Source organism: Acomys russatus, chromosome 10, assembly GCF_903995435.1.
Source record: "Acomys russatus chromosome 10, mAcoRus1.1, whole genome shotgun sequence".
Lineage (NCBI taxonomy): Eukaryota > Metazoa > Chordata > Mammalia > Rodentia > Muridae > Acomys > Acomys russatus.
The window spans coordinates 71,792,506-71,819,385 of record NC_067146.1 but is presented as its reverse complement, the minus strand read 5'-3'; the positions used below and the strand labels follow the sequence as shown (position 1 = coordinate 71,819,385).

At 43.5% G+C, this 26,880-nt stretch overlaps 1 protein-coding gene across 3 annotated transcripts; it reads right to left on the bottom strand.

The window, feature by feature from the left end:
* Positions 1 to 2,226: 2,226 nt before the first annotated feature.
* C10H7orf31 (chromosome 10 C7orf31 homolog) lies at positions 2,227 to 25,204 on the bottom strand. Of its 3 annotated transcripts, XM_051152385.1 has the most exons (10): positions 24,755 to 25,204; positions 24,023 to 24,178; positions 20,324 to 20,500; positions 18,040 to 18,111; positions 16,002 to 16,031; positions 12,940 to 13,121; positions 12,538 to 12,626; positions 6,676 to 6,850; positions 6,321 to 6,412; positions 2,228 to 3,460 (listed from the first exon to the last, which is right to left on the bottom strand). In XM_051152385.1, the coding sequence occupies exons 2-10, from the start codon at positions 24,154 to 24,156 to the stop codon at positions 2,636 to 2,638; spliced, it is 1,776 nt and encodes a 591-aa protein (XP_051008342.1). In that variant the 5' UTR covers positions 24,157 to 24,178; positions 24,755 to 25,204; the 3' UTR covers positions 2,228 to 2,635. The 3 variants fall into 3 exon arrangements, with proteins under 3 accessions (XP_051008345.1, XP_051008342.1, XP_051008343.1); XM_051152388.1 differs by lacking the exon at positions 20,324 to 20,500 and having other exon boundaries at positions 2,227 to 3,460; XM_051152386.1 differs by lacking the exons at positions 16,002 to 16,031; positions 18,040 to 18,111.
* Between the last annotated feature and the right edge of the window lie 1,676 nt (positions 25,205 to 26,880).

The window sequence follows — 26,880 nt, the reverse complement described above, 5'->3', positions numbered from 1 at the left end:
GAGTGATTCCCTTAAGCCAGGCCTCATCTACTGCAAGGCAAGGACTGAGAGGTGGGGAGGCTTTGGGCTAGTCGGAAGGTAGCAGAGGTGCTTCATGGATGTAAGGTGAGGCAGCCAGCGTAAAGCTACAGCCAGTTATCTAGAAGACCCAGAAAAGATGGTTTCACTGCTCTTAGCACTTCCTCTTTATGATGACCCACTTCCTACCTTTCTTTGCCCTCATCCAGTGATCTCTCAGGGCTCCCTTATCCCTAATGCCCCTTGCTCCCCAGCTTCTGGTTGGGTTATGCCAGCGGAAGGCACTGGAACTTCCTGTAGGGCTGGGATAAAGCTTCTTGCTGTTCTAAGCTCTTCCCAGGCAGGTCTCTCAACTCTCCCCACATCTCTGTAAAAAGCCCTCAGTTGTACTTCCTTCTGTGAGGTCCTTTGAAGATCTGCTGCCAGCTAGGACCCTCATGAGTAGAATGCATTTCCCACTTTCAGGGCAGTATCCAGTCCTCAGCCATGCCTGTTTTCCATGCCAGACATCCTGGTCTCCTCGGCTGCCCTGCACCCGACAACCTAACCAGCAGGAAATAACAAAGGACAACTATGTCCTCTTTCCTCACTAACTTTTCTCCCCTACCTGGTGTTGGGGTGTTGGAAAAGATTGGGGTGGAGCAGGGAGAAAGAAGCATAAGAAACCTACATTAAAATAGATTTTTAAAAAGTGCCTACACAAGGTCTTTCCTTGACTATGGAGCTTGGGTTTTTCAGGTGGGCAGGAAGCCAGCAAGTCCCAGGGACCCTTCTTTCTCTGCCCTCACTGAGTGCTTCTGTTCCTGCCATGACTGGGACTCTGCCTGGCTTATGTGGGACCCTATGTTGGAGAGGAAATGCTTTCCTCTGCCGCGTTTTCTCCCCAGAACCTATATTATAAACCTTTTGGTGTTAGGGATAGAACCCAGGCATGCTAGTGAAGGACTCTACTACTGAGCTACACTCCAGCCTAGTCTATAAAAACTAAGAATAATTCAGATATTGTCATGTGGTTGCTGTATTACAGTTTTCAGTATTTCACTATGGACATTTTTGCTTTCCTTAATACCTACCTACAATCCATAATCTTAGCTCAGAAGAGGTTTAAGGAATGTGCATGTTGGTTGTAGAACAATAATAATTCAAAACATGTAACATTTTTGTGTGAGCCAATGAGTTGTACTGGCGTTACTTATAGGGATATAGGTGAGGGGTCATTTCCAGGAACAGGAATGACTCAGCCGCATTACAGCTTGCCCCAGCACCGGTGACAGTTCACTAAAGCTGGGACCTTAGAGCTCATTATACATATTGAAGTAGCTCATGATGCTGCAAGCTCTTTCAGGCAGCTCAAGTGGCTTGACCTCTTCTGAGCTGCTCAGCTGATCTCTCTCCTTCCATGTAGCTTGGCTGATCTGTTTCTCCTGAGCAGCTGGTCTGAGCCTCTTCTAAGCAACTCAGCTTATCCTAACTCCTCACTTGGTCATGCTAGTTAACTTGCCATGGTAAATTACTTTTATAATGTATCTCTTGGGCTAGTGAGATGCCTCAGTGGGTAAAACCGCTTGTCATGTGAGCTTGATGACCCAACTGGATCCCTAGAATCCACAGTGGAAGGAGAGCCTCATGAGGGTTGCTTTTGACTCCCTACATTGGTGCTTTGATGGGCACACAGAGCATGAAAGAAAACCTTTTAAAACACAGCCTCTTCGTACACTGATGTGGTGACGGCTCGCATATGGGAGTTACCTGAACATTAGGCAAACACTTAAATATGATAGTGTTAGACTCCGGAAATAACTGGAACCTGGCTAAACTTTTCCTTGCCAAAATTGTAAGTCTAATAAATTGTCTGGATCGCCACAAAATAACTATCTGAACAAAATAGCTGTTTTCTATCAGAAGGCTAAGGGGAAGGAAACAATCTAACCTGTAATGTGTAGTGCAGGACATTGGGGGTCTATCTTTCCCCCTGACTTGTCAACATAGTTTGTTGAAGTTACATAGTTTGGAGAGCCACACTACCCTCAATTAACTGGGGGCGGGGGTGGGGCGTTGAATTCTACACCCTACCTTTTTTTCTTTTCTTTTCTTTCTTTCTTTCTTTTTTTTGATACTGAGGCTTCCCTGAAGGCTACTATGTAGACCAAAATGGCCTTGAACTCAGAGATGAATTTTACCCATCATGTTGTGAAATCATTTACAGAAAGAGATTGTTAACATGCTAGTTTTATTAAAGCATGATACATTCTATAGTTGTCTGTCAGATCTTCAATATGTGAATTCTTTTTCAACTTTTCATTTCTTGCAAAATGATGATGCAAATTTTGTCTACACATTGATTTTCGTGATTTTGGAAAACTTCCGAGTGTATCTTGAAGATGAGATTAAAGGCTAATTTTTTTTCCTGGTTGATATTTTGTTGACAAACTGTTAAAATGTTTTAAGAAGTGAGGACATTATTTTGGTCCCTCTGACCAGATCCTAACTAAAATTTTAAAAACACAAATGTCATTATGGCTTAATACAGAAACAGAATCCAGCGAAATGCAGGGCGCTCTGTGACATATTTTATTTTCTTGCAAGAGGCTGGGTTTTGAATGGAAGAGGGAATGTCTCAATTATATAAATAATGTGAATTGTAGCCATAGAACTGATGTCTCTTCCCACACTGCACTTTATCCCTGAGGTCTCTTTGTTCATCTTGGATGGAGTCATGGAAACACTTCTGTGCCATGGACTTTGAAAATGAATTCCTAAGATCTAGAAGGTTAGTCTGAGGCTTGGGCACTCCAGCTCTAGGAATCCACTCCAATATAGGTCTTGTTTCTTCATTGTTTTCCATGTCCATGTCCATGCTCCAAAATTCTGGCTTACATAAGGTGGTGTCATAATTCAAATCATCCATATCTATTTTGTTCTGTAGAATATTAGACTTACTGATGCGGGCAGGGTTTCGACACATAGTGAATGGGTCGTGGAAGCCTGACCTAAGTGGCTCATAGTCAATGTAATGGTTTGACTTAGAGTAGGATATGGGTAGGGGTTTTAACGCCATCTGTCTCCAGTATAAATCATCTGTCTTTTTAGTGTCCGTGATCTTTGGAAATGTTTTAAGGTCATAAAGGTTAGTCATATCTTTTGTTGGATAACAAGTTGAGAGTGGATAGGGAGACATCAAGCCTTGTTCTTCCTTAATCTTATCTTCAATATCCTGGTTTTTATGGGTCATCCCAGGCAGGAGGTTATCATTCATGGCCATCGTTTCTATCGAACTTGGGATGAATGTATGAAAAGCACACAAAACTCTAGGGGTACAATCTGGACAGGAAGGTGGTCCTTGCTCCACTGTAGCTTCCAAAGGTCTTTGGTTCTGCATAAGCCGGGCAATTCGACCTTCCAAAGGTCTGGAAGGTTTTAAGGCAGGATGGAATTTTTCTTGCTATACCAGTGGAATAAAAGGTGGGGAGGGAAATAAACTAATTAATAAATGTATCACTATAATGATATGGCTACAAATAGGCCAATTTCATACCCATTTTTACTATCCGTAAATAGGAGAAGGGTCAAAGTGTATACACTAAAATCTATCAGTATTTTTTTGAAGACATTGAAACTTGGGTCCAAATAAATACATTTTTCTCTTTTACTAGCCTTAAGTAATTTATACAACTATAGACTAGCTTTTCTGTGTGGGAATTCTTGGTTCTCAAAATTTCAAAGAAACAAAAGGACTCAGTGGATTAAAACGTATGAAATCAAGAATGCATTGACTATCCTGTGCAGTCATTTAAATCATCTAGACAAGCCCAGGCCGAATCAGAGCCACCTTCAGGGCTGGCAGAGCCAATCCTAACTAGTCCTAAGACTAAGACTTGGAAGGTCTCCAGTGGAGGTCTGGCATCTCCTTGTTTTGGGAGGGTGTGTAAGAGGGAGCAAACCTGTGTACTTCCAGCTCAGGAACGTGCGTTCTAACAAGTGTCGCAGGTGCCTCTGAGACTGGTGGCATGCTGAATGCTTTGAGGAGCCTTGTCTGAGGTGCCCAGTCCATGATGCCTGTTGACTAGTCTTAGGGCCTAAGCATGGTCCTTGGCACATGCCAAGTACATGCTTTACCACTGAGGTGTACCTGCTGCCCTGTCTGTGTTTTCTCTGAGATGTTTTAAAAGTATGGATTAAATCAGACTTGGAAATTATAAAAACAGGAAGCATATTCAGGATTCTATTACTGGAGTTATGTAGGTAGGGGACGAAGAGGTGGCGTGTAAGGGCATGGTTGGCGACACATGTCCTGTACTGTGGCAGAGGCTTGAATGAAAGCTGTATGCTTTTGTTTTGACAAATGTACATTTAATCTGTACAATTTTAATGCATGTATAGTTAATATTGAACAACAAACAGAAAAACAAACTCTGATAAATGCTATGCACATCCAATCTTAAGGGATAAAGTATATTAAGGTCTGTACTTTAAAATATGTAATAATAATACAATAATAAAAATACCGATGGATGGTTAGGGGGAATAGATTATGCCAAAGAGTGAGTAAGTGTTGATGGTAAAATCTAGTTGGTGAGTATACAGGTCATAGATGAAAATTATTTCTATATGCTTAAAATTTTTATAATAATATGCTAAAGAAAACACCAACAAGAATTATAGGCATGTTGATATCAGGGGAAAGATAATAATGGTGTGTGTGGGGGGGGTTGGGAATGGTAGGGGTATAGAAGTGGGGGGGGTTTGGAGTGGTAGGGGTATAGAAGCTTGCCTTCCATCTGAAGTACTTCATAAAACTGGCCATAATGGTAAAGCCCTGTAATCCTGTAGACACAGGATTGGAAATTCAGGGTCATCCTGGCTATGTAGAAAGTCTGAGGCCAGCCTGGACTACATAATACCCAATGTTTAAAAAAAAAAAAGTGGTGATAAAATAGTAACAGTAGCGTGGACTTAAAGAATAAGGGGCTTTGGATGATCCTTTTGGACTCTCATAGTTGGAGGAATTTTCATCCTGAATCATTGTTATAATCTTTAGCTAATCAGGCTCTAGTAGATATACTGTGAAGCCCAGAAAGACCCCAGCTTCCTGGAGTGTCTCACTACATTCGTCATTAAGGCATATCAGATTTTAACAGTCTCTGCCATGTGAGCAACAGCTCCTAGTACTTTCTTATTTCTTCTGATATATCCCGGGCTGGCTTTGAACTTGATATGCAGCCGAGGATGACCTTCAGCTCACGAACCTTCCTGTGCTGGAATTACAGGTATGTGGCACCATGCCTAGTGTATGAGGTGCTGAGCAGTCAAACCAGGGTTCCGTGCATGCTGAGGTAGCCCGCTGCCCACTGAAGATCATCTCTAGCCCCAGCACTGGCATTTCGGTCTTTAAGAAGGTTCCCCACTGAGACATGCTTTCCTGGAGCTGCTTGTGCGTGTCAAGCACACCCCAATGTCAGAGCGTGTAACTAATGCAGCAGAGAGTGCCCATTGCAAATACAGAGCCAACACAATTAGAAGCCCTTTCTTTGATAACCTGATAAAGCACAGTTTATGGACCCAACTCAGGTGTTTGATTTGGTATCCCCTTCACAAATGCTGGAGCTAATATAAAATTAAATGTTCACTATGAAATAAAAATAATCTATAATATCATGCTTATGTGAGTTTTATATGTATTTCCACCATTTATAGCTTTGAAAATTATGTTTTTGAAATTTTTATTTACAGAGTAAACCAACACGTGAATATTAGGTCAGTTCACATTTTTTTTATATAATTGGTTTAACAGATTATATATTTTATTACAGGGCTTGATAATTTCTTCCAAGCCATTTATATAATCAGCTCTTTATTGATAAAGGCAAAAAACTTATTGGCTTTTGATTGTAATTCAGCCAACCCTCAATCATTATGCTTATCAGGAAGAAGTCATTAATTTATTCAAAGGTAATGGTACTGTGTAAGGTACACAAATCTGCAAAGATTCAGACTTTATCAGGGATCATGAAGTTACTAGTTAAGCTTCACTTTTTATAAATAAATTCTTTTGTGAATTATTTATCAATAGTAATATGATAGAAAATGTTTTAAAAAATAGTACTGTGAAGAAATTTTTGTTTTTCCAAATTGTGATAAGGGTCTCCAAATCCAGTAAGTTCAGAGTTATTTTTCAAAACCACCTAGATTGTCCTTTTGCTTGGGTGCCCACCAATACTCAAGACACAAAACATGGGAAAAGCAAGGAGCCAAGGCCTGGATGCCCTCCCCTACATAACTGAGAGTTGACTGCAATTACTTACAGGCTGTGGGTCAAATCCTATCTGTCCAGTTAGCTCTGCTACCTCCTTTGCATGGTAATCATCCAGCTCAAGGGGGCTCATGGGCCCTAGACCTTAATGGAAACATTGTCTTTATTATTTTGGTAAATGAAGAATGGTAATTAAACTACTCTGTCAACAGGAAAACCCACCCTTTCTCTTTATCATAAAAGTTAGATAAAACAAAATATAAACCAGCCCTAACCTCCCAGCTAAGAGAAACTGAGCCCTCCCACTAATGTGGGCCAGCGTTTACACTGAGCAACATGAAAGAACATCAGAGTGTGGAAGCTTTGATTAATGGCGTTTATGAGTGTGCCTTGGTGTGAGCGCGTACCTGTGAAGTCGTGATTGTAAGAAGTGATCCAATGGGACCTCTCAAGGTTTCTTTGTATATTGGCTTCTTTAGCAGAGTCTACAGCACCCCATGGACTCAAGGACGGGTTAGGAGCAAAGGTTTTAGGAGGCTTAGGGTAGAATACTGGCTTGTTTTTCTCCACACATTTAGGGAACTGGAATATGAACACAAAGATTTGCTGTTATTAATGGTATCTGCCTGAGTAAGGGCTAGCTCACTGTCCTGGCAGGCCAGTGACCGAGGTCATTTTCTTCATTAGTGACTATGCTCAAGCCAGGCACTGTGGCTGGAACTGTGACTACACTGTATCAAGGAGGTGTGACCATCTAATAGTCCCTGAGAACTTAGGTTGGAGTTGGGCTGGATCAACTTCATCAGACATACTGAGGGTTCTGTGCTCTGATGCTGACTCTAGTCAAAGTGGCTGCTCCTTTGTCTTCTATCCTGAAAGGAAACTGTACAGTGTTGGCTACAGCTGACGAAGGCTTAAGTCACTCAAATTCAAACACAGTGGTCATTCTTTTTTTTTCCAGACCTGAGGACTGAACCCAGGGCTTTGTACTGCTAGGCAAGCGCTCTACCACTGAGCTAAATCCTCAACCCTTAGTGGTCATTCTTCATATGGAACTGTAGCTTTATTTTGTAGTCTCCAAAGCGTAGTGCATGTAAACATAGCTAGAGGTATCTTAGTGGGGCGCCTTTTGGTCAGTGCCTGGACGTACACAACTGTGACGGAAGAGCAGGCTCATCTGGAGCAGACGCTCCAGAAGCACACCGGCTAGTACATGAGAGAAGGGGTAAGTGCAAGTGACTGCAGACAGCTGATTTTAAAAAGGTTAAGACAAAACTGCTTGGAAGTTCACTGAAAGAAGAAATCGATTGTAGGTGAATGGAGAAGCGAGGCCAGGAGCAGGGCAGGGAAGGAGGGAGCAGGGAGATGCCATGCTGTGCCATGCCACAGCAACTAGGCAGAGGTCAGGTGGAGGTGGGGAGTATGTGACGTTGTGAGCATTATGCCACGTGTTGCTGCAAGCCACGCCCACCTTTAATGTTCACAGGGCCTGAGGCTTAAAGTGTAAAAGGAAACCTACCATTTGTCTAGACAGGTTAGCTGAAATCAACAAATAAACTATTACCTACTTTGTCATACCATTTTACAACCTGGAAGAACGGTTCCAGATTCAGACCTGTTAGCCTGTCACAAGTTTTACACCAAGACTTGGTGCTCAGGAAGAGCCAGAAGCTGCCTGGGGCCCTAGTGCTCTCTTGTCCCTGCTCCATCCTCCTACCACCTCCATCAGCCAGCAGCTGGCTCAGGCTACCCCATTAGCCTAGAGCTATATCCTGGCTGGGGACATAGTAACTCTTAAGGATGGATACAAAGAGTCTCTAGATTGGCATGGAGTGGGAGACAGGGGAGCATGTGCTGTACATGGATTCAGCCTCCTGACTCCATAAAGTCCCAACCCCACAGGGAGGAGCACAGACTAACCAGGTAAAGTTCCTAGGCCTAGGGGTGATACTGTTGCTAGGATTCTTTTTTTTTTTTTTTTTTTTTAAGATTTATTTATTATTTGTACAGTATTCTGCCTGAATATGTGCCTGCACACGGAAGAGGGTACCAGATCTCATTGTAAATGGTTGTGAGCTACCATGCGGTTACTGGGAATTGAACTCAGGACCTTTGGAAGAACAGACAGTGCTTTTAACCTCTGAGCCATCTCTCCAGCCCTAGAATTTTTTTTTTTTTTTGGTTTTTTCGAGACAGGGTTTCTCTGTGTAGCCTTGGCCATCCTGGACTCACTTTGTAGACCAGGCTGGCTTCGAACTCACAGCGATCCGCCTGCCTCTGCCTCCCGAGTGCTGGGATTAAAGGCGTGCGCCACCACGCCCGGCTTAGAATTTTTGTAATATTGAAGCAACTCTCATATTAAGTAAATAAAGAACTCATGTAAGAGGCAGTTGAGTCTGTGTCAAGAAATAGTAAATAACCACCTCTACATACCATTAATCTATGGCTTGCTTTACTCAGAAGTAAAGAAAGCCCCTTAAAAAGATTTATTTATTATTAAATTTTATTTGCATATACACTATGTATGTGTGCTTGTGTGAGTTTACAGATACCAGCTGTGTACAGGAGCCCACAGAAGCTTTGAAAATTGTTTAAATTAAGTTCAAAGTTAGGGACGTGAGCCAGGCTTGGTGGCACACACCTGTAATCTCAGCACTTGAAGAGGCAGAGGCGGGCAGATCTCTGTGAGTTCAAGGCTAGCCTGAAGTGAGTCCAGGGCAGCCAAGGTTACACAGAGAAACCCTGTCTGGAGAAACAAGCACAAACCAAACCAAACCAAAATAAAGCTAGGGAGGTGTTTAGCACCTCCTTCAGGGATTAGATCTCATTTTATTCCACAGATGATTACAAAGTACATTTTGTCCTAATGACTTTTTGTAGTACAAACCTGATGGATGCTAAGTGCACTCTGTTCTTGAGAAATAAAAAGGGCAAGGGGTCCTCGCCTTCTCATCAAACAGTGGCATAAGCAGCCCAGAATAATCAAATATTAAACCTCGGTTATGTTTACCAATTGTGGAAGGAAAAGGAATGTATGCCTGGCTTACTAATGGTTGGAAATGGCCAGAGAGGAGATCTCAGAAGGAAGAAAGTAGTGGCAACAGAAGACCTGTGTCCTAGGGTCTTCTTACTGGGAAGAGACACCATGCCCATGGCTTCTCTTATAAAGGAAAACATTTAATTTGGGTTGGCTTACAGTTTCAGAAGTTTAGTCTGTTATCCCCATGGGACCCATGGTAGCCTGCAGGTAGACCTGGGAATTTTACATCTTTATCTGCCTGCAGGCTGCAGACATGGCTGTGTGCCACAGTGGGCATAATGTGAGCATATAAGACCTCAAAGCCCGCCCCCACAGGGACGCACTTCCTCCAACGAGGCCACACCTCCTAATAGTGCCACTCCCTATAGGCCATGCATTCACACACATGAGTCTACAGGGTGGGGATGGATGGGGGGGGGGGGATGGGGGACATTCCTATTCAAACCACCACAACCTGGCCCAAGCAGCAAGAATTAGGAATGACTCAGTGGAGAAAACATGCAGATTAAACACAGGGACACTTCGGGCTGTGGGTGGGAATGAGGGACCTGGAGCTCTGCATTCCTGACAGCATAAACTTCACACATGCATCAGAGAGGATGAGGACAAGGTGACACTCAAAGTACTCTGTTAAGAACTGAGCCCCAGGGACAGTGAGATGGCTCAGCAGGCAAAAGTGCTTGCCTTGAAGTTGACAGCCTGAGTGTCATCTCAGAATCCATGCAAGGAGGAGAGAACGACACCCGGAAGTTGTTTTCTCTCCTGCACGTGCATACACACACCACCACCACTGTCAGGTACACGCCCTTAATCCCAGCGCTTGGGAGGCAGAGGCCGGTGGATCTCTTTGATGCCAGCCTGCTCTACAGAGTTGAGTTCCAGCACAGACTGTGCTACACAGAGAAACAGTCTCGAAAAGCCAAAGCCAACCAACCAACCAAACAAACAAAAAGACTAGTTAGAACAGACCACAAAAGTGAGACTATACATTGGAGACATGAAAAAGAATAAAGCCAGTAGGAAATACTTGTATAAAGCACTGTATGTGAGAGCCTGGGATGTAGTTCAGTTGGTAGTGCGATTGCCCAGCATGAATAATACCCTGAGTTCCATCCCCAGCACTGAAGAAACAGTGTGGTGGCACATACTTGTAATCCTAGCACTTGGGAGGTCATTCTTGCCACATGCCAAATACAATGCCAGTCTGGGCTACATGAGGTCCTGTTACAAATACCCACAACACCCACCCACCGCGATAAAATACAAAATTCTGTATTTTATCTTGTAACTAGTTGATGAGCTATGGAGTCAGTGTGGAAAGTTATTGGCTATGGAACATAGTAGGTGTTAGCAGAGGAGAAAATAACTCCTGCTGGACTGACAATAAGGTCTTCTTATCCAACATTTTCCAGTTTTTATATTATTCCTCCAACTTTTCAAGTCTGAAGGCCAGATAGCATACGGATAGCAAATCAAAGCTCAAGAGAAACAGTATGTTTCCCATATCCGTGGGACAGCAGGTGCCAGCCAAGGGCAGCTATTAACCAGAACAAAGGTCTTCTGAGCTGCATGCAACTATGTTTCAATAGAAACAAACTGTTGAGAGGAGCCCTGGAAAACAAGCACATTTTAGACAAACAAAAGGCCTTGGAAGAGAGCTTCCCACGGCATGAATCTGCTCAGGGGACAGCAGACGAGGAGAAACAGTAAGGTTGGTTCCAGAGGGCCTTCCTAACTCACCACGCCATGGCGCTTTATGTCCACTTGGGCGAAGAGAAACCCCAACGGGAGCAAGGTGAAGAAAGCACATAGAGATGTGGATGCCTAGAACTGAAATAATGGGGTGGGTGCCAGAACATCCTCCCATATTTCTGTTACTCAGGTAACAGGTTTTGCCTGAAGGAATCAGAGATCCTGTGATTTTCTTTTTTTTTTTAGAAATTTAATTTGCAAGACTTTTAAAAATAATTTATTATAAGTAAATAATTAGCAAAAGACATACAAATCAGAGATCCAGTCAAAATGATTGTGTAAAGGGTTCCTTTAGATAGGCTTCAAAACACAAACAGGAGTTGTTTACTTGATGGACAGCTGTGTGTCACTGCAGTGACCGCATGTGGCCTGTCACTGTGGTCTTTCCAGGGAAAACCCAGGTGTTTTTAACCTGCCATTGCAAGGAACTACTATATGGAAGAACCTTGCACTGCCTCTTAGAAACCACTTGGCCAGTAAATGCTATTATTATTGTCAAATAATAATATTTGATATGTTCCCTGGATATGTTCGCTCATGGTTGAAACTTTCCCCCTTTTATCCATGTGAAGGGCAGAGGCAAGCCTCACAAGCATGAGCTCTGCAAGCACTGCCTAGTCACAAACTTTGAGTCTCAGTGCCCCCATCTATAAAATGGGCTCGGTGGGAGTTATTTTAGTTAATCTAAGAGTTAAGTGATGCATCTCAACGTGGTTTGTGTGCAGCCATTTAACACACCACGTTTTCTTTTAGACTTTGAAGGAAATGCATTAATAATGAGTGGAATGAAAATAGCTTATGAATCTTTTTTTTTTTTAAAAAAACCTCCCATTTCTTCTATGCATAAGTGGAGTTTTGTAAAGTCCTTAATATATTACAAGTCACAAGGATGGAGTTGGAGAGTGCAAAGTGTGTGGAATGCAGTCCTTCCCCACTGTGGCTTGAAGGACGCACATGTACAACTGTTTTTGTCTTATACCTCTTGAAGTGTCCCATAATTATCACAGGTATATGAAATTCAGCTGATAAGATTTCAAAAATGTGAAGGTTAAAGTTGCACACTTTTCACCTAGATAGAAAGGGTCCACCACGTGAACTTTTACACATTTGATATACACATAGTGTAAATACATGCATGTGTGCGGGTGGGTGGGCATGTGCCTGTGGAGGGGTGTGTGCATGTACCCTTGTTGGGGGCCAGAGGTTAACACTGGGTGTCTTCCTCTATCACTACCCATGTTATAGTCGTAAAACGGGGCGCCTCACTAAATTTGGAGCTCACTGATAAAGGCTAGACAGTCTGGTTAAATTCACCCTGCACCCCAGCTCTTTGTATAGGTGCTGGAGATTAGAACTCAGGCCCTCCTGCTTGCATAGCAAATTCTTTATCCACTGAGCCATCTCCCCAGCTTCACTGTGTGTATTTTATCAGTGCATTAGGTAAAATGATATTAAACACGGTTTAAAAGATACTTACATCATAATATACACCCTGACCTGGCCAAGACAGTGCTTTTTTCTTTGAATCCGTGGGGATATCGAGCAGTTCACATCTGTAGGGGTTACCTGGAGATGGAAGCAGAGGCAGCTGTTCTGAAGAGATGAGAGCATTTTAGTTAACCTGACCTAAGGGTGCAGTGAGACTGGAGACCAGGGAGCACTGCTACGCTTCTCCCGCAAGCTGTGCTTCAAGTGTAGCCGCAGCCGCAGCCCCGGCCATGTCTGCAGACTCTCCCTCAGCAGGTGAGCTGGGCAGCTTCCCTAGCCCACTGGTGAGAGGTCAGCACCTCGGCTGCCCCTTTAGCTTTCTTTGATTCTACTACCGAATTCATGCCAATGATAGGAAGTCATGCAGTTTTGATTTCAAGTCACATTTTACCTTTTGTCTTCAAAACCAGTGTGTCATAGGCCTTGGTTGGCACTGTAGGAGGAAAAGGCTGCTGAGCGCGAGCTTTAACACCGGTGTAGAGGTCCTTAGGTGATGTGAAGGTCGGAAACATGGCACCACGGCTTATGTGTGTGTGGTAGGGATGTTCAACTGGATATGATGAACATATTTCTCTACAATTGAAAAAAATCCAATATTCACTGGGCTCCTTTGCTGCAGCAGATGCTGTCCTAATTTCTGTGAAGATAGCACAGACTACACTCCTTTACTCGTGGAGCTAGCATTCTGTACAAGCTACCATAAATGATGAAATCTTCTTAATTTCACCAGATAATCAAAACTAAACTTGAAAAATAATCCTACCTAATTATTAGTGAGTAGTTTTCCTAAATTGCTAACATAAAGCAGACAATGCATTAATTTTACAGTTTGTAGTAAGTATAGGAAGAATTTTTTGTTGCTTTTAACTTCTTACATTTTCAAACTTAATATATTTTAAAAATTTGTATGTGCATTGGTGTTTTGCCCACATGTCTGTTTCTCTGTGTGAGGGTGTCAGATCCCCTGGAACTGGGGTTACAGACAGTTGTGAGCTGTATATGGGTGCTGGGAATTGAACCCAGGTCCTTTGGAAGAGTAGCCAGTGCCCTTAACTGCTGAGCCATCTCTCCAGCCCCAATGCTTCAGGTTTTAAGAAGATTTGTATATTTTATTTTTACAGAATCACCTTGAACATCTAGCCCAGTAATCCAACATCTTGGACAGGACTTCCAAGCCAAGCCGCCTGATCTAGTTTTACTATTGCTTGGAGGAGCACTGGCACAGACTCAGGGAACGTGCAGAAGCTGTATGAGATGGAGAGGACCGCAGAACCTGTTTATAATCAGGTTCAAGAACACAAGACAGGGGCTATAGGTTGAATTGTGTTTCCTCTCAAAACCTGGGTGTTCACATCCTACCCGTAAGGGTCTTATACTAGAAACTAATTTACAAATAGGGTCAGTGTGCATGTGATCAGGCAAGAGGTGGGGCGGGGGGGGGGTCATAGAGAAGTGGGTGTGGGACCCTGACTTGAAGGCTGTGTGTTAAAAGGAAGTTAAACTTGAACATGGGGAGGCATGCGCTGAGAATGCCACAGGAGGTCAGAACTGAGGGGTCACATCTATATGCCGGAAGGAGCCAGCCCTGCCTACACCAGAGTGCTGCATTTCTAGCCTGCCGCTTAGAAGCTCACACCCAAGAGAGCTGAACCCAAGGAAGTAGCCAGCAGAAAGGGCTAGTCCTTTCACACCCCCAGGTGACGTGCTTTAAAAATCCCCAAACAAGGATTCGTTAGAGGTTGTGTTTTAATACCCCACTCCCCCAACCTTGACCTGGATTCTGACAGCTTTTTTGCATAGCTCTTTGTTTTAGCTGAAACACGCTTTTAAAACACTAACATTTCCAGTTAGGTGCAAGAGACCTTCAGTGGCCCAGGAGCACCCACTGCTCAGATCTGGCTTCTTAAGCCAGTTTCTAATAAAAGGAGCTGCTTCTTGAGGTTCCGGCTGATTCTGGGAGTGGGCGAGAAGCGAACAAGATGACCCAGAAATATCTTGTAGTGCCAGAAAATAGGTGAATAATAAAAGTAACAGCCTGTGCACAGCCCCACTCCAGTGAGGGGGATGCTAATACATAAACAGATTCAAAGACCAGCCTTCAGCCAGCGCGAAACACAAAAATAAGTGGCACTGAGGTACTTCCTGGGTTTCTAAACCAAAACAGGCACATGTTTGAAATAGGTGATTAAAAAATTACAAAAGAGTATGTAAAACTTCCAAACAGAACACCAGGAAATTTTTTTTTTTTTTTTTTTGACAGAGACTAATGTCATTCAGGCTGGCCTCAGACTCGTTTTATAGCTGAGGATGACCTAAAAATCACGGTCCTCCTGCCTCTTCCTCCAGAATGCTGGGCTTACAGGAATGTGTTGGGAATGAAAGCCAAGGCCTGGTGCACAGCAGGTAAGTGTGCTACCATCTTAGCTACATCCCAGCCCCGAAGAATTTGAGAAAGTGCTTGGCTCCTAGAAGGCAGTGCAGACTCCAGATGCTGTGTGCACACATCCACTTTCTTAGGAGCACAGTGGGGAAGGGACGGCAGGAGTAACTGCACTGGGGATGCCCGTGAGCATTCCTGAGCCCAGTGACCAGTCATGTCAGCAATAAGCCAAGCAGAACAGGATGGTATGGAAATAGCACTTTACCCCCATGGTCTTCCTCAAACACACCACCCTAGCCTTATCATTAAAAAAAGCCAGCCAAGCCAGGTGTGGCGGCACATGCCTTTAACCCTAGCACTCAAGAGGCAGAGGCAGGTAGATTGCTATGAGTTCGAGGCCAGCCTGGTCTACAAAACGAGTCCAGGACAGCCAAGCCAAGGATACATAGAGAAACCCTGTCTTGAAAAACAAAAGCAAAAACAGAAACAAAAAACAAACAAATGAAAAAACCAGCCAAATTCCACTTAGGGTCATTCTGTGAATATTCTATAATGCTCAAACACTATTAAGATTATCAAAACAAGTAAAGTCTAGGGAGCTGACCCAGCCAAGAGGCACCTGAAGAAAACTGCGCTAAATGTATTATGGTGTTCTAGGTGCAATCCTGCAACAGAAAGAAGACAGCATGTAAAAGTGATCAGATCTGAAATGTGGGCTCATTCACCATAGTGCATCGTTTCTGGCTCATTTGCTGTGAAAAGCATGCTGTGAGAATTGCTAAGAGGTTCGCAGTAGGTAGAGTAGGGTGTGTGAGGAAATCTCTGTTTTAACTTCTGATTTACACATATAAACCTAAAGGGAGGCTAAAGTTAAGTTGTATTGTAAAAGACTGACTGACTGGACATAAGTGAAGAGAAACAAAGTATCAGTGCCTTGGGCTGGCGCCACACCATCTTCCAACAATTAAAATGCAGCTTTCAAGAAACATTTCATCTGGGCTTAACCCAGCTAAGTCATAAGCATGCTATCTTTTTTATTGTAAAAAGGAGGAAAATATACAGTGTATACTTACCCCACAGTTGAATTAAGTGGTTTAGGTAACCTAGAATAGAAACAGGAAAAAAGTCCTCACTTAAATTGAGGCTTTATAAAGGTTTGAATTCCTATTAGGAACTTAAGAATATTAAGATATATTCTGTGTTTGAACCATGTTGACATGTAGGCAAATTTTTATTGCTTTGCACAGTAATAAGACTGGGAATGGTATTTTCATATCTTGGTTGCCTATTTATCTATTTCCCCACTGATTTCAACTTAGTCCTGGTCACCAAACCTTCTGCATTTTTTATTTGTGGGGAAGGCTCATGGGCTGAGGGCTCCTGCTCTTATGTCCTCTGTCATAATCAAGCAGTAGCCAGAGCACCCTAAGAGCCTGACGTCATGTGTGATACCACTGTGTGTCCTAAAGCGACCTGTGTAGCCTGGCTGGGAGGATATATAAATATTGGCCACGCTTTGTCCCTTTGCCCATGACTACCGATCTCTCGTGACAAGTGAATATTACGCAATCCCCAGAGGGTAGAGAACAGAACCAGCCAAGTTCCCGGAGGCATGGATGTTCTGATCCATGTACACTCTGCTTCGGTGTACTTTCTAACTACTCTGAGCCCACAGGCCAGGAGTTAACACTGAAGTCTTGCAGACAAGGCCCCTGCAGAGGGGTAGTTATCCTCTGATCGATGATGAGCAACTACTTCCAGTCTATGTTCAGGAGACTCTGAAAGACTTCAGGTGCAGAAAATAATCAATGTTATCATTGCACAATAAAATAAATCGGAAAAATTTAACACACTGTTAAGTTGTTTTTAGACACCCTCCATACTGGATCTAGTCACAAGAAGACAGCAAGCCATATACCTGCACTATTGTATAACGTATTATCAACACTCAGTTCACTTACGCCGTCACGCTTTTTATCTTTATTTGTATTCTGTGGGTGTGAACTGAAAAAACAAATCATTTCCTGTCTTCCAGCTGTTACAGAGGCAGAAATACAGGGGTGCAGGAAGTGACGAATATGTGAATCTAAAGGATTTAGTGTTGCCAGACTGTTCTATATAAATAAAACACGAGTTGGCATCTAAATTTGTTCTCATGTGACAAAGTTTGCTATGACATTTCATGACTAAAACGGACTTGATTCAAAATGAAAAAAATTAGATGAACTCATTTTAAATAATTAAAAAATTTAAAAGATACAAATTAACAGATGTTCTAAGACACCAATTTCTTGACATCAGTCCACTTATTCTGACATGTTTGAGCTGAGTTAATGAAACTCAAATATGTAAAACTTGGACAAACACAAATTTTGGCTCCCTCCAGTGGCTCAGTTCTATATTGCATTAGCTTCTTTAACTTTTTTTTTTTCCTTTTTGAGACAGGGTTTCTCTGTGTAGTCTTAGCTATCCTGGACTCGATTTGTAGACCAGGCTGGCCTCGAACTCACAGTGATCCACCTGCCTCTGCTTATAACAAATCTTAAGGGTTCAGTGTTTCTGCAATTGCTCTATGTTGCTTGTACGTAGAAACTAGGTTCCATAGGGGGTGGTATTTTATTTTTACTTGAAAATAAAGTCATTCCTTTTCAGTATACAGAGAATCCATTTCAAAACAACAATTTAATATATTGGAGCATAATACCTTAAATTGAAGGTGAGAAAAGAAATATCCTTTATCCATAGAGAGGCAGTAATTTTATTAAGAGTAGGTGATAATAGCCTCTCTCCTGACTAATTCCAATCCTGTTGAGGACTCTTGGCATTCCCAGTGACTCTTCAAAAACATCTTGCAGATTCTTACTAGCTGGAGTAGGGGAAAAGCAGGGATGTGGTCCAAGATGACCTGCCCTTTAGTCCTTCTGTTAAAGACCAGATAATCTGTTTGGTTCGTTTGTTTCCATCTGTTAATAGCTTACTTCTGGTGTTCGTGATCATTAACATAAAGGAAAGGTTTGTTTCTATAAACGGGCTTTTACATTTCTCACACAGCTCATTTCCGCTTGAAATACTCTGCGAACTCACACAAAACAGCCCCCGCCTGGGACTTACAAGGAGTCATTTCCGTAGACATCGCTTTTCTTGTTCTGTGTCAAATGGTAGAACTGCTCAATAGGAAGCTTTCTGAAAAGACAACAGGCTCAGTGAGTATCTTCTTCTTCTTTTTAACCAAAACACAGCACATCCATTAGATAGGAAAGGACAAGTAGTGGATGCAGTCATGAGTATATGGAACTGCTATATAGAATATGCAAAAGCTAGTGCTTTAAATTAGTGGTAAAGACGTTTTCAGTAAACAGGCTGGGGAAACGTAACCATCTCAACTTGGCATTTCGAACGAGATCATTTTGGCTGCTGTCAAACCTAAAGAGCGCAGGAATGGTGGCACCCGCCTGCAAGTCCACCAGCAGGGTGCGGAGGCAGGACGGGGAAGCTCAACTTAGGTCACATAAACAGATCTTCCTTAAAAAACTGAAAATAAAAAAGAGGGCCAGAGCTATGCCTCAGCGGTTAAGAGTGTGCACTGCTGTGGCAATGGACCAGGAGAAGTAAAGGGGTCTGTAACCCTCTCCCCACTAAATCTCCGTCCTCGCATACCTAGTGTTAGAGTGTTGGAAGGGATTAGGGTGCAGGAGGGAGGTAGAGGCAGTCAATACTCCAAATAAAATAGAATTTAAAAGCTATTGTCAACATGGGCTCGCCTTGCCTCAGATGTGCCTGGAATGTATGATTGGTAATGTGTATTGATGTCTTGGTGTCTGATGGGCCTTTTTCTTATTGGTTGAGGCTTAGAGAGGGTCACTGGCTACACACGGCCCTATTATTAACATCTCATTTTCTAGCTGTGGCTTATCTTTCCTAATTTATTTCTTTTACATGCTTTAGAATAACAAGAAGCTAGTTACCTAGATTTTTAGTAAACCAGGCAACTGGGAGTGTTAGATAAGGCAAGAAAGAGAGTGTGCTCTGTGCCACATTTTATGGATTCCATTCTGGGTAAATATAATAACCTTAGCAAATAATGTGGCATTTAATTTAATTTGCTGCTTGATTTTCTTTTTCTTTTTTTAACCTAAAGCCTTGTGTATGCTAGGCAAGTTCTTCACCACTAAACACTGAATTATACCCTGAATCATTTTTTCTTTTATTTTCCATTTTGAGACAGGATCTTTCTTACCAAGTTGCCAGGCCTTGAATTTCTCATCCTTCTGCCTCAGTGTCTTAGTCAGCATGGATTACAGGCCTGCACCTCCAGGCCCAGGCTCCTTTAGTTTTGTGTTTTGAGCACCCTTACTGAAAAAATCACCTTACAGTTTGTTGCTTGAAAATATGAACTGGTCACTTAGTTCAGTGGGTAAAGGTGACTGCTGCCAAGCCCGATCAATTTCTGGAACCCACAGAATAGGGGCAGAGAACCAACTCCCAAATTGGCCTCTGGCCTCCATGTACTCCACCCTGGATACACATGAAAAAAATCAACATAAAAAATTGTGTCCTAGCTGGGAGGTGGTGGTGCACACCTTTAACCCTACCACTTGGGAGGCAGAGGCAGGTGGATTGCTGTGAGCTCAAGGCCAGCCTGATATACAAAGCGAGTACAGGATAGTCAAGGCTACGCAAAGAAACCCTGTCTCAAAAAATCAAAAACCAAAACACACACACACACGCGCACATGCACACACACACACACACACACACACACACACACACACACACACACACACACACACACAGTGTCCTGCAGTCTCAAAATACTAGAACAAACTAGAGGACAGAGTCTCAGGCCAAGAACATCTGTATGAACCAGGCTAGCTTTTTGCTCAAGAAAAACCATTTTTAACTTAATCTCCTCCTATCTTTTATCTCATTTAGTTCAATTTTAATTTTATGTATATGGGAATCAGTGCTTGCATGTTTATCTGTGCATCACATGCATATGGCGCCTGTGTAGTCTAGAAGTGGGAATCAGACCTCCCACAACTAGACTTCCAGACGGCTGTGGGCTGCCATGTGGGTGCTGGGAGCTGAACCCAGGTTTTCTGGAAGAGCAGCCAGTGCCCTTAATTGCCGAGCCGCCTCTCACTCTTCATTTGGTTTTAGGTCAGTGTGGAATGAATAGAAAATTTCTAACCACGATATGTTAATATCTCAGATGACAGCAACATAAATAAAAACAAAAACCTACTGACATAACCACTAGCTTTTCTCTTTGTGCCTTTTTATAAACAATGAAAGAAGTCTAGAAGCAGGTACGCCGACGAGGAACTAACAATGTAAACGAGAAAACAGCCAGGGAAGACCTTCTGTGGGTGTGAATGCCGCAAAGTTCACTTACTTTGGCCAGATCTCTCCACCAAATCCATAATGCTGATGTCCTTTGCCCATGACACGGGGAGGCTCACATTTTGGCCTGTGTTCTTCAGGAAGGGCAACTGGAATAAGGCTACCATATTCCCTCTCGGCACCCCAGGGAATCCTGCACTGCGGCAGGGACTCCCTCAGCTCCTGATACCTGTGAGAGAGGAGAGACTTCTGACAGTGCTCGGCTGCAGAAAAGCCCCCCTTGCTTTGCTAGGATTTTAGGTCATGCTCTCAGACTATGATATACTCTGGTTATTGAGTGTGAGGTGACTCCTGAAGGGACGAGGTTAGTCCTCTCAACAACGGTGGTGTTTAGTTTGTAAAAAACAGCCTGGAATTCATCAGTTTTAGTTGACCCACGGGTGTGTACAGAAGCTTTATATATATATATATATATCTCCAATTAAATGACCAGAGTCAATTTTATAGCATTTCCCTGACCTCAGTAAGAAGCCCGTGTCTATTAAGGAATCTGCCTTAACTCTACCACAAGCACCTACCTTCTTTATACACCTTCATATAAACAGACCCATATACTATGTGGCTTTTATGTTGGCTTCTATGCTTTTGAGGTTGAAACATTATGTGGACTTCATTCCTCCTAATGGCTGTATAGCATTCTACCAATGGATACTCCATTTTGCTTAACCATTCATCGGTTGGTAGACGTCCAGCTTTTAAGAGTATTGCTGTACTGTATCAGTATTTTTGTTTGAGTACTTTAATTTTCTAGGGAGCACTACCAAAAGATGAATGCTACGGATGTATCACATGTTAATTTGTGTTTAGTTTGCTGGGAACCACTGGGCTATTCTATAGCGGATGCTTCATTTCATACTTCTAAAAGCATGGTTTAAGGGTTCAAATTTCCATATTCATGATAGCGCTTGTTATTTATCTTCAAAAAGAACTGTAGCCATTTTCACAGAAGTGAAGGAATATGTCACTGAAATTAAATTAAAATATTTAATATAATTTTTAATTTGAATTTTCTTAGTGACAACAGCATTTTTTGTTACTAATTCTTCGGAAAATGGATATTTGTGTTTTTTAAATTTGTTTTGTTTTGTTTTTTAAGGTTTGTTTATTATGAATACCATGTTTTGCCTGCATGTAACACCTACAGGCCAGAAGAGGGCACCAGATCTCACTATAGGTGATTGTGAGCCACCATGCTGGGAATTGAACTCAGGACCTCTGAAAGAGCAGACAGTGCCCTTAACCTCTAGGCCATCTCTCTAGCCACCTTGTCTTATTTCTTAATTATAAGTTCTTTGTAAGTCCCAGACACAAGTCCCTTATTAACTATACTATGAAAATATGCCCTCTTATTCTGTACACTTTCTTTTCACTTACTTGAGAGTATCTTTTGAAATATCAAAGTTCCTAATTTTGATAAAGTTCAATGTATTTTTACTTCTGTTGTACAGATTAGGAAGTTACACATATATTGCAAATCTAAAACCATAAAAATTTATTCCTGCTTTTCCCTCTATGAGTTTTATGGTTTTAGTCCTTGTTTTTATATCTGTGTCTCTCAATAATAATGAGTTAAATGTGCTATAAGGTAAGGGTCAAACTTGCTCCTTTGTATTTGGATCTCCATGGCATCCTCTGTTGAAGAGACTTGGAGTATTGTGAAGGAATACTACCAATACCGTCAAGGCACTGCTTGCTTCCCAGCAGTTCGGTGAGGTCCCTATGTTGACAAATGCTGTGCTACGATGGAGGGGACTGAGCCATAACTGGGGGATCGAGGGATTGAGTTCTATATGTGGGTCAATGTATTGCTGAACAGAAGCAGCCGAAGTCTCAAGTCAGAGGATTAAGAGTGCTACACGGTTCTATCTAGGGTATTTGGGTAAGTTTGGAGGACTCGTAAAGCCTTAGGCAAAACTTAGTTGATTACATGAGCCATAAAACTTGTTTTGCATCCCCATCTTTAGAGCTGGTGTGGTGGTCAGAAACTTGTGGGCATAGTGGCAGAGGGCTGTGGAAAAGCACAAGAGAAAAGCAGAACCATCTTCTACGGGACTGTACTCTGAAGGTGTGCGGGAGGCAGTCAGAGACATGGAAGAGGAGCTCAGAGAGGCAAGAGCTGCTGGGTGCTTCTCTCTGTTAGCACAGAGCACAGCATGGAGCTCCCCCCTCTCACCCCCACAGTAACAACTAAGTATAATGGAGAATTAACACTCAGGACTGTCTTACGAATGGAACCAAGAATCACATGAAATGTCTAGATAAACAACTACTAACCTATGACCGATGGACCTACCAACTTTTGTAAATGGTATTTTACTGCACTATGTATGATGATGGCTGCCTGATCCTATATATAACAGCAGGCTTGAGTATCTGTGATGAAACCATAAAGAAAAAAAAAGAAATTCTTTCTGGCTCGTTTTGGAGAACATGTCCCAAGCTCTGCACCAAGCAGTTTAGAAAAGCACAGTGACCACTCTGGGGTCCTCGCAAACAGCGGTCAGCCTTCCCCTTTTCCCAGCTCTGACTATGATCAACACATATGGCTTAGGGGACATGACAAGGGAAAATATTCAACACTTGTGATTAATGACAAACGAAGCTTTAATTTCTAAGTTTGTAAAGTTACATTTAAGTCATAAATGAGTCAATTTCTCAATATCTGACCCCAGTAAATTACATTGTCCCAGAAGATGAGCCAGAAAGAAATGGTAATCAATCATGCATACTGGTATCCAGTGAAGCTGAAAAGTTGAAAAAAAAAAAAACCATTAAAAATAAGAGGTAATGCCCTAATAACCCTTAACTTCTCCAACTTCCTCTACCCCTGCAATCTTCCTCTCTGCCCCAGGTGGCAGGGACTCATGCCAACTCAACTGCCTTGGTCTACTGAGTGCTGGATTAACAGGTGTGAGCTACCACAGTAGCATCTTCCTTCCTTCCTTCCTTCCTTTTTTTCTTATTTTAGATACTCAAATCTATTCAACCTTCACCCCTCAGCTTAATGCACATAACGTGTGTAGAAGGAGCTGTTTAAAATATAAGTTGAGGTTTTTAGGATGAAATAATTATTTCAAATAAAATACTCCTGAACAAAGAGGATAATCATGAAATTGTTGGTGTTTTAATCTGTAGCCACAGAAAAGTGTTTAGTTTGTTTTAGGCAAGGTATGGATGAACCAAAACCTATTAGAGTTACTGTGTAGAATCTTCAGAATCAATCCCAAACTTAGAGGGCTCTGTTTCACTAGTCACTATGGGAAGGCATGGTTACAAGAAAACTCAGAATAAACTTCTCATTTTTTTTTTAAAGCTTGCTGAGAACTAATAGCAGTGTGTGTGTGTGTGTGTGTGTGTGTGTGTGTGTGTGAGAGAGAGAGAGAGAGCATATGTGCGTATGTGCTTTTGTGTGTGCGTGGGTTTCAAGAATTAAAAAAAAAAAACAAAAACAAAAAAACAAAAAAAACCAATGAAGTGAACACACTTCTAGAGTGCAGTGGGAGAATTTGATGTCTGCCTTTTATAGTATGCGGCAGCATATGATTCCAGTTTTAACAGATTAACCATGCATGTTAACCATGTTTTGCTTTCTCTTTCATATGATAAATGGGAGTGCTAAAGTGTGTGTTTGTGTGTTAGAAAAAGTCACTCATGTGATGAGTCTTCTGCATTTTTCTAAGTTTTATCTTACCTGTCTTCTGAAGCGGTTGGGCGGATGGTTGTTTCGAGTGGGGTGTGCAGCGCGTTAGAGTAGAAGGTGTCTGACAGGATGTCAGCTCCTTCAAGCTCCCTGCAACAGTAGGGCTTGCCGTGAATTACCTCCATGCTTCTTGCCTTAACAAGCAGTCTGCAGAGTAAATAGATAAATAAAAGGTGAGCGTTTAGAAACTGTCTTGGTTAGTGTAACAGTGACTCTGCCTTAGGTCGGACAGGAAACATTTTCTGCTGCCGAAATTCAACTCATCGATGCACAGAAATCAGAGACTTATTTTCTTACGGCCTGCTGAGGGTCTGTGGATTCTGTCAAGCCTGTAATAAACAGTAAAGTAAGCTTCTTTGGAAATAACTTCAACTGAAGCAAACCCGCCAAGTGGGAGATGAACAGAGGGCGAACCAGTAATGAGTCTCTTAACTACAATTTACTTCTTGCCTCAAACTTAACACTATGCAGGAACAATCAAGGTGGCTTCTACCCTGGCCTTTCTAAGCAGGGAGACTCTTCATTAACAGATCAAGAGCCAGTCCTCTAAAGGCTTTGCGGATTCTAGAACAGGACTGGTCCACAGTTTAACTGGGTTGCGCAGCACCTCGGGGAGGGCCCCCATTGCGGGACACTGGGTTCCCCCACAGCGCTGGAGAAAAGAGCGCCCCTTCGGAGGACTCGGGGGACCATGGGCTCAGCGCAGCCAGGGGTTTCACGCACCTGGCACATCTGCCCAGGAGCTCTGCCCGACCGTGCCTCCCCTTCTTGTGGCGGGAGCTGGTGGGTCTCCGCGGGGCGTGGAATTTCGTGGTCTTCCGCACCTGCGGGCCCCGGGAGCTTGCGGGCAGGTGCGGGGGAAGAAGGCCGAAGGGCCCGGGGCAGCGCGGGGGCGGGGTTGAGGTTGCCTGTGACGGCGACGGTGACCTCGCACTAGGTAACACATGCTGAGGGTGGGGCGCCTGCGTGGCCTGGAGCGCAGGCCGATGTGCGGCGGGAAGCCCCCTCAGGTTGTTTAGGACGCCCCTCAGAGGATCCCGGGCCACCAGAACTGGAAGAAGGACCAGAAGAGACGCAAGAGGACTTTGCGGCTAGAAGGAAGGTGAAAACACGGGCTTTCCCGCCCTCGACCCCACCGCAGGCTCTGAGGTCTTAGCGCCTTCAAACCCAGGCCCCGCCCCCAGCCCCAGGCCCCACCCCCAGCCATAGACTACATCATCCTTGCGTACCTCCCTTTTCAGGCTTCAGCCCCGCCCCCACCGTAAGCCCCGCCCCCACTCCTGTCACTCCACCGCCCTTGGGCCTGGCTTCCTTTAGGCCTCTCCTAGGGTTACCTACCGGACTCCAGGCTCCACCCCCACCCTGTCTTGACTCACGCTCCGCCACAGGCTGACCCTGGGCGCCCTCTAGTGGCGGCGTCTTAGTGCTGAGTGAGCAACCTTACTCAAGGCTTGAGGGGGAGCAAAAACTATGGTCCTGGGAAGGAGGGCGAGAAAGGTCTTGGTATCAGAAACAGATTGTTGTAGTCGGTTTGCAGTATGAGGTGCGCTTTAGGCTCCTCAGAGTTACAGAAAAGCTCGAGGCTCTAGGCACCCCTTCTCCTAGCTGGTGGCTCACCCAATTTATCTCACAGCTCTGAGGAGCTTTAGAGCTACTGATAGCCAGCCTGCTGAGCACTAGATCAGAGAAGGGGGCAGTGTCAAGCCCTACATCATGCATGCAGCTCTTGTCCTAAGCCGACAGGATGAGGAATTTGGGAAGGGGACAAGTCCTGGCCTATGGTAAGAGGATGGAATATTTCAATATTGGGGGATTTAAAAACATTGTCTTGCCGTGTTTGGCTTTACTCACTGCCGACATTGCTTTCTCTAGAAATGAATAGTAAAAACTTATTTGTTTTCAAAAGTCTTTTCAATTTATTATTATTTCCAAGACTGTTAGGATGAAGTGAAGCGGGGAGGTACCCTGGCAGGTTGGGCCAAGGTGTGCTGCTAAGATATCCATCACACAGATACACACTACAGAACAACAGATCTAACACAGCAGGTTTAATGGAGCGGGGGCGGGGGAGGGGCGAAAGGCTATCTGGGAGTGGGGACATGAGGGAGTGACAGAACAAACAAGACAGAGATCTAGGGTAGCCAGGACCTTTTATTTTGTTTTGTTTTGATACAGGGATTCTCTGTGTAGCCTTGGCTGTCCTGGACTCACTTTGTAGACCAGGCTGGCCTCGAACTCACAGCGATCCACCTGCCTCTGCCTCCCCGAGTGCTAGGCTTATAGGCCTGCATCATGGCACCCAGCTTGTTTTCCGGTTTCTGATGGAACGCCGTCCTACTCTCTTAGCATTTTGCTGCTCCTCTGTGTGGGACCTCCCACCTCATCCCGTATCCCTATCTGCATTACTTTTTCTCCCTAGTATTGTGACAAAAACCTGACAGAAATGGTCTGAGAGGGCAGCTCCCACCAGGGGAAGCCATGATGGCCAGAGATGCTGCATCTAAGGCCGAGAAAGCTTGTGGGCAGCGTAGTCACACCTGAGGCAGATGAGCACGCAGAGAACCGGCCCCAAAGCGGAGCTGAGTGTCAGAGCCTTCAAAGCCTGCCCTGGATGGTCTACATTTGCCAGCCAGGCTCCATGTCCCCAAAATTACATAACGTCCCAAAACAATGCCACCAGCAGAGGACCAAACATTCAGCCACATAACCTGTTGGGGGCCATTGCCCATTTAAATCATAATACCGGCCTTCTAGTGCTTTCTATGCTAAGTTTCTTGGTGTTGGCCCTTGGTGTGAGCATGATATATTTGATGAAGTTTTATTGTTGGTCTATGCCTGTGGATGGTGAT

Excerpts from the sequence above, each read along its gene's own strand:
- C10H7orf31 (XM_051152385.1), bottom strand. The coding sequence starts at position 24,156 with ATGGAGGTAATTCACGGCAAGCCCTACTGTTGCAGGGAGCTTGAAGGA. Across the intron at positions 20,501-24,022 it reads CCAACCGCTTCAGAAGACAG|GTATCAGGAGCTGAGGGAGT; the intron begins GTAAGATAAAAC and ends CCTCTCTCACAG. Across the intron at positions 3,461-6,320 it reads TAGGATTTGACCCACAGCCT|CAAGAAAAATTCCATCCTGC; the intron begins GTAAGTAATTGC and ends CCACTGGTATAG.